Source organism: Bidens hawaiensis, unplaced genomic scaffold (assembly GCF_021521415.1).
Source record: "Bidens hawaiensis isolate Kalapana, Puna unplaced genomic scaffold, B.hawaiensis_p1.1 tig00003510_1, whole genome shotgun sequence".
Taxonomy (NCBI): Eukaryota; Viridiplantae; Streptophyta; class Magnoliopsida; order Asterales; family Asteraceae; genus Bidens; species Bidens hawaiensis.
In genome coordinates this window covers 2,441,926-2,448,298 of record NW_027491198.1, presented here as the reverse complement: position 1 = coordinate 2,448,298, position 6,373 = coordinate 2,441,926, and the positions used below count along the sequence as shown (strand labels likewise).

At 29.7% G+C, this 6,373-nt stretch overlaps 1 protein-coding gene across 1 annotated transcript; it reads left to right on the top strand.

The window, feature by feature from the left end:
- Positions 1-4,604: 4,604 nt before the first annotated feature.
- LOC143623667 (uncharacterized) lies at positions 4,605-6,116 on the top strand. The gene is made up of 4 exons (XM_077094516.1): positions 4,605-4,978; positions 5,585-5,663; positions 5,812-5,880; positions 5,999-6,116. Exons 1-4 carry the CDS (start codon positions 4,677-4,679, stop codon positions 6,104-6,106), a joined length of 558 nt encoding a protein of 185 aa, XP_076950631.1. The 5' UTR covers positions 4,605-4,676; the 3' UTR covers positions 6,107-6,116.
- The last annotated feature ends 257 nt before the right edge of the window (positions 6,117-6,373 follow it).

The window sequence follows — 6,373 nt, the reverse complement described above, 5'->3', positions numbered from 1 at the left end:
TAACCAATTCGTTATGATGATTTAAGCCTAATTCGTTAGTTGATTCGTACTCCTGGTTCGTTATCTTTACATACCTTGATTCGTTCTCTGGCTCGCTATCTGATCATAACGAATTAGGTAGCTAATTCGTTATCTCAATTTAGCGAATAGTTGAGCTAATTCGTTATCAGGATATAAAGAATGGACAAGCTAATTCGTTAACAAATGGTTGAGCTAATTCGTTTTCTGGACATAGCAAATGGACAAGCTAATTCGTTAACAGATGGTTGAGCAAATTCGTTAACTCAGCTTAGCGAATTGCATCAGTCTTATCCAGACTTTGACTCACGGGTCAAAGTCAAAATCGCCAAGAACATCACACAGTCAACATCAACGGATTCAGCCATTTATCCTCAAATCTCAACCAAATGACACGAGTTTGGTATCAACAGATTCGTATTACCAGAGCCTATAAACCCCAATCAACGACATCCAAAAATCACGTTCTACACAGTCCGATTTGTTTGTTTATAACCCGGGTCTTTACACTACCGATTAACCCATCGATTGATACTGGATTTCACTGAAAATTAGCTCGTTTGATTCATTTCTATCATATGTATACAGATCTAAGATCATCTAAATGAATCCGGACCTAAATGAACGATTTCTAGTTATAAGCATACCTTAGATGAGTCGAACTACGAACACGAGCTGGTCTTTGATGTTGTTTTGGTTCTTCACAACGATCTAGCACCAACAAGCTCGGGTTTTCACCTTCGGATCTTGGTTCGGGTTATAGGATAGTGTTTCTGTGTGTTATCAAGGTGTAGGCTATGGTGTGGATTTAGATAAAAATGGAAAGGATTAGGGATTAAGGAGTATTTATACTCTCTTAAACCCGTGGACCTAAGGCCCATCTTTCCCTTTTCATCCATTATTCCATCTAAAAGCCTACTTATCCTATCATTTTTATTATTCTTATTATTAACCGAAGGGAAAAATTGGGATGTTACAGATTTAGTAAATTTACTAAATTTATATTTCAGTAAATATTAATAAATATTTTGAAACTTTATGATTATATATGGTTATATAATTTTATTTAATATTATATATAAACATAAATTATTTCCTTAATTATAGTTAATTTAGTGAAACCTTTAAATATAATCAGTAATAATTTGAATTTGAATTTCAAATTATAGTCAAAAAGTCAACTAATAATGGAATCAATTATGTACATTAATATTTTTATTAAATTCTAGAATAAATTATATTTGGAAGATGAATATTATTCAATATTATAATTTAATATGTATTTTAATTTTAAAGATCAATATTATATTTGGTTTAGTAAATTTAGTATATTTATAATTAGTAAATGTTAATAAAAAATTAGTAATTTTATAATTAATATTTCAGAAATATTAAATTAAAGATTAAAGATCATAACCCAATAAAACATTAAAGAGTACTGAATCAAAATTGGCCGGAAAAATATTAAAAATTGGACGGAAATTATGTTTCTTAATATTTAGTAAAGAAAGAAATAAAAAATTGGACGAAAAATAAAGTAGACAGAATTTTAGAACTGAACAAACAAAACAATAAAAAATTGGCCGAAAAATTTTAGAATTGAACAAACAAAACAATAAAAAATTGACCGGTAAACAATTAAGAATTTGGACAGAAATTCAATTATGATATTCACTAAACAAAAAAATAACAAATTCACCGGAAAATCTTATTAAACATAAAAATATGCTTATAACAAAGTGGCCGGAATATATTCATCGGATATTATAACAAAACAAAGTGGCCGGAATATATTCATCGGATCTTACTATACTATTAAACCAATATGCGCAAGAATGGATTGTTAATTACCTTTAATATATTCAACGGAGAATGGATCTGTTATAAGAATCATCAATTGAGTGGAAAAAAACCTTATAACATCTTCTCTGACAAACGATGAATTGAACGGAATCCAAACGATTGGAGACATGTCCACCTATGGAAGGGAAGAATAACATGGTAGATTAAAACATTGACGGTGAATAATGTAGAAGTCGGAATATGACCGCCGGAATTAGAGATGAATATGAGCGGCAGAATTAGGGTTAGTATGTTCGTGAAGAGGTTAGAGAGAAAAATGACTGGTTGCATTGGTTGTGGGTTATGGAAAATGAAGCATGTTATGTTTTTATGTTTTTGGTTAATATGACACGTGGCATCATTAGAGAGGCTCTTAGAATGAAAATATGGTGAGTTGGAGGCCTAGGTAGACAAACTAGTAGAATGCCATGTGGAAGAATTGTATTGATTTAATAGATTAGTAAGATCACTTACTCGATAACAATCATCCAATATTACAAATAATTTTTAGAATACAAAAATTATTAAATTTAACATAATTAAATTGTTAAATTTGAAAAGCATATTTTCTAATTATTAGCTTATTTAACCATTTATTAAGATACGGAAAGAATAATAATTTAAACCGTTATTAACAATTAACATGATATTATTACGTCATAAGCACAAGTTTAAATAGCCCCTCATAAAAAAAATTAAATTTACAAAATATGATTAAGCGTTTTACTATCTAAATACTTGTATAAAAACATAAAATTATAGGGTTTTCCAAAAATCGGAACGGGTAAGGTTTCGGGTTCAAAAATTGATGATTGTCACAATTTACAAAATCATACAATAAGAAAATGAATTATCAATTATCAATTATATGAAGTATCTCATATAACTAACAAACAGGTCATGAAATATTCAGAATAAATGAGTCATAAGTTATAAGATATAATAAATGAGTGCATTCAATATAAGGTATTTTTTTAATTTAATATAGGATTATTTTAATAGTAGAAATTCTCTGATTGCAAGTTATTTATGTAAAATCCAATAATAGAATTAATAAAAATTAATAGAAATTAATACAAATGGCTTGTGTAATATTTGATTTTATTTTAGAATTATTTTATTGTGAAGAAAAATATAGAAGTGATTGATATAAATATAAAGATTAGGATAAGACCAATAGGAAGAGGGTATTTGAACACAAACTTAATTCTTTTAATACCATAGGTAGATAATATAAAAGAATACTTTTTTAATCTATAGTATTTCAATAAAAATATTAAGTGATTTTCTGTACAAGAATCAAACAATTATAATACATACACGTAATTTTAATTATATTATTGCGTATATATATTATTAGTTTTAATTATAATTATAATTATATTACGTATATATATTATTAATTTAACTGATTTGTGCTATTATTTTTTGTTTACTACTTTTATAAACTCGTTAATACTCGCTAGGTAAAATGTTCTTTATTATAACCTACCATTGTACTGAACTTTCGAACATCTAACGGTATATTTTCCTACAAAAACACCGCCCCAAATTGTCAAAATGAAACCGTGTGGACTGGTTTGGCTATAAATTACGTCAACACATATTGAACTGGACTTGTAAATTGTTGCACGTATGTTAGATATTAAATTGTTATACATATGTCTGAGAAAACCTAGATATCAATGAATTAACAAATAATATATTAGTAAGAGTTAAGTGTCATTTTAGTACATGTGGTTTGGTCAACTACGCAACTTTAGTACATATTTTTTATTTTGTGCAATTGGCTACCTCAGTTTCAAAAAACTTGTATTTTTAGTACTTTTTTTCTAACCCTGTCTATTTTTTCCGTTAAGTTAGGGATAATTTGGTAACTTAGTTATTTTCTTTGTTTTATTCTTTTCTTTTAAACGTTTATAGCTTGTAAACCCTAAATCCCCAAATCAAAACATCAAAATCCAAATCTTATATCCCCAAATATCGTAAAACTTCAAACCCTATGATGATATGGAGAAAGGGTTTTGGGATTTAGGATTTGGATTTTAATGTTATGATTGTGGATTTGGGGTTTATAACATATACGCGTTTATATGTTATAAACGCTTATTCTATGGAGTAATCCCTAAAAGAAAAGGAAAAAATAAAGAAAATAACGAAGTTACCAAATTATCTCTGACTTAACGGAAAAAATAGATGAGGTTAGAAAAAAAGTACTAAAAATGCAAGTTTTTTGAAACTGAGGTAGCCATTTGCACAAAATAAAAAATAAGTACTAAAGTTGCGTAATTAACCAAACCACATGTACTAAAATTACACTTAACTCTATTAGGAATTTTGGAAAATGTAGTGTATATATCTTTTCAAACAGTATGTAAAATATTAAACGGTAGCTTATTCAATTGTTTTAGACCTTTAGTACTTTAAACATATTTTTGGGACTTTATAAGTGTATTTTGTAGGCATAGGATCTTCATATACTACCTTGAATTTTTACACATCACTTTTCATCTATACGGCTCATATACGGTATATGTTATGAGCTGTTACGGCTCGTATAAGACTATACTTCTTGTGTTTCATCCGTATACTTGTTAGTCATGTACGGCCTATACGACCTATATAGCATTATACGAGCCGTTTTAACCTATACAGTCATCATGAGAATGGTGTATGAAGATCACGTCCCATGTTGTATTCATTTTATAAAAAGTATTTTAAATACATTATAAAAATGCAAAAAACAAACAGAAATAACCAAATAACTTGCTATCGTCTTCACAATTAACCCCCCAAACTCACAAATCTTTATCATCATGGCATTGCTAATGCTATATTCTTCTTCTTCAAACCCCCAATGTTTCTCCAATCTAAATCCACACAAAACCCTAATCACAAATTCATGTAACCCCAACACCCCAATTATTACAAAAACCATCCAAAATCACACCAAATTTCTCAACAAGAAAGCCATAACAGCTCTAATTGGAACTGGGTTTGCCTTAACTTCACCCCTTTTTATCGAAGCTGCTTCGGCTGCTGCGGCAGAGTTCTCGGAACCCTCAAATGCTCTCTCATTACCCACTTGGGCAATCCATGTTTCTAGTGTTGTTGAATGGTAACTATTACAAAGTTACTGATTTATTCTTAGTTCTTCATTTGTTGTGTCAAAAATGATGCTTTTGGTTAGAGTTTGTTGGAGTTTGATGTCAGTGTTTACCGATTTGTGTCGGTTTGCAATGAATTTGACTAAAGTTATACATTTTTACTATAAAGACTGTGTAGAATTGATTTCTTGATGTTTAGATTAGCGCAATCTGTTGCCAAATGCGTTAATTTAAAGATCAAGAAATTAATTTTATAACATGTTTTTAGTGAAATTTCGTAACTTTAGTTGAATTGATTGCAAATTGATACAAATTGATTATATTGATATCACATGCAAGAAGAAATTAAGCTATGGTTTAGGGGCTGTTTGGTAGTCTCTTAACGATTCATTAAGAATTAAGAGGCTACCTCTGGATCGGTCAGAGATACAATGTGTTTGGTTCACTAAAAAGACACCTCTTAATGGTTAATGGAGCCTCTTAATGGTTAAGTTTAAGAGACATGATTTATAGGCTACCTCTTACTGACTCAGCACAAGATTGCCAAACAGCGCCTTAGTGTATATTCATTGTTTGTTATTGTACTTATAGTTGTTTAATTTTGTGAAATTTGAAAGGATTACAGCAATGATTTTAGTATGGCAATATGGAGAGAAATCTGGATATGAATCTTGGAAGGGCCTTTCTTGGGGTATGGTGAGTTACAGTTCTTGGTATATTAGTTCTGGCTATAACTAATGTTAATTATATAGTTACATATCATATCATATGATAATATATATATATATATATATATATATATATATATCGTTATGTTTTACGCATAATTAGTTAATTGCTTCAGGTGCCCTTGCTCGGTGGAGCATTTTGTGCATGCACATGGCATTTCTTTTATAACTCTGAGTCACTAGAGGTAATTGTTATAACGTTCTTGACTCTCCATGCTCAATTTGTTTTGAGTTAAAATAAATCTTGAACTTTTATTGTTAAAACAAGATAACGGGACTTATCTTACCCAACACGACTTATAGGTTTCGGTTGCTCTACAAGGGGCGTTGACAGTTATTGGAAATGCTACAATGTGCATAGCTGCATACCGGATCTATAAATCATCGCAAGAACGGTCCAGTGATACATAAGCGTTTGTATCTTGTTCCAGTTATTAAGGTAAATTTTTCGTTAATTTCAATATCATCTTTTGATCATCTAGTATTCAACATCAGTTGAATTTATGATTTGGTAACTTTAGTTAAGCAACAACGACAAATGTAACAAGAAATTCAACTTATAGGGCTGTCCCTGAAATTTTCTTGTTAGCGAATTGTTAAAAATATCATCTTTAAAAGTGTACAGTTGGAAATGCTAGGTGTGGTCTATCTTTTTGCATTTGCTGAATCTTGTCTTGA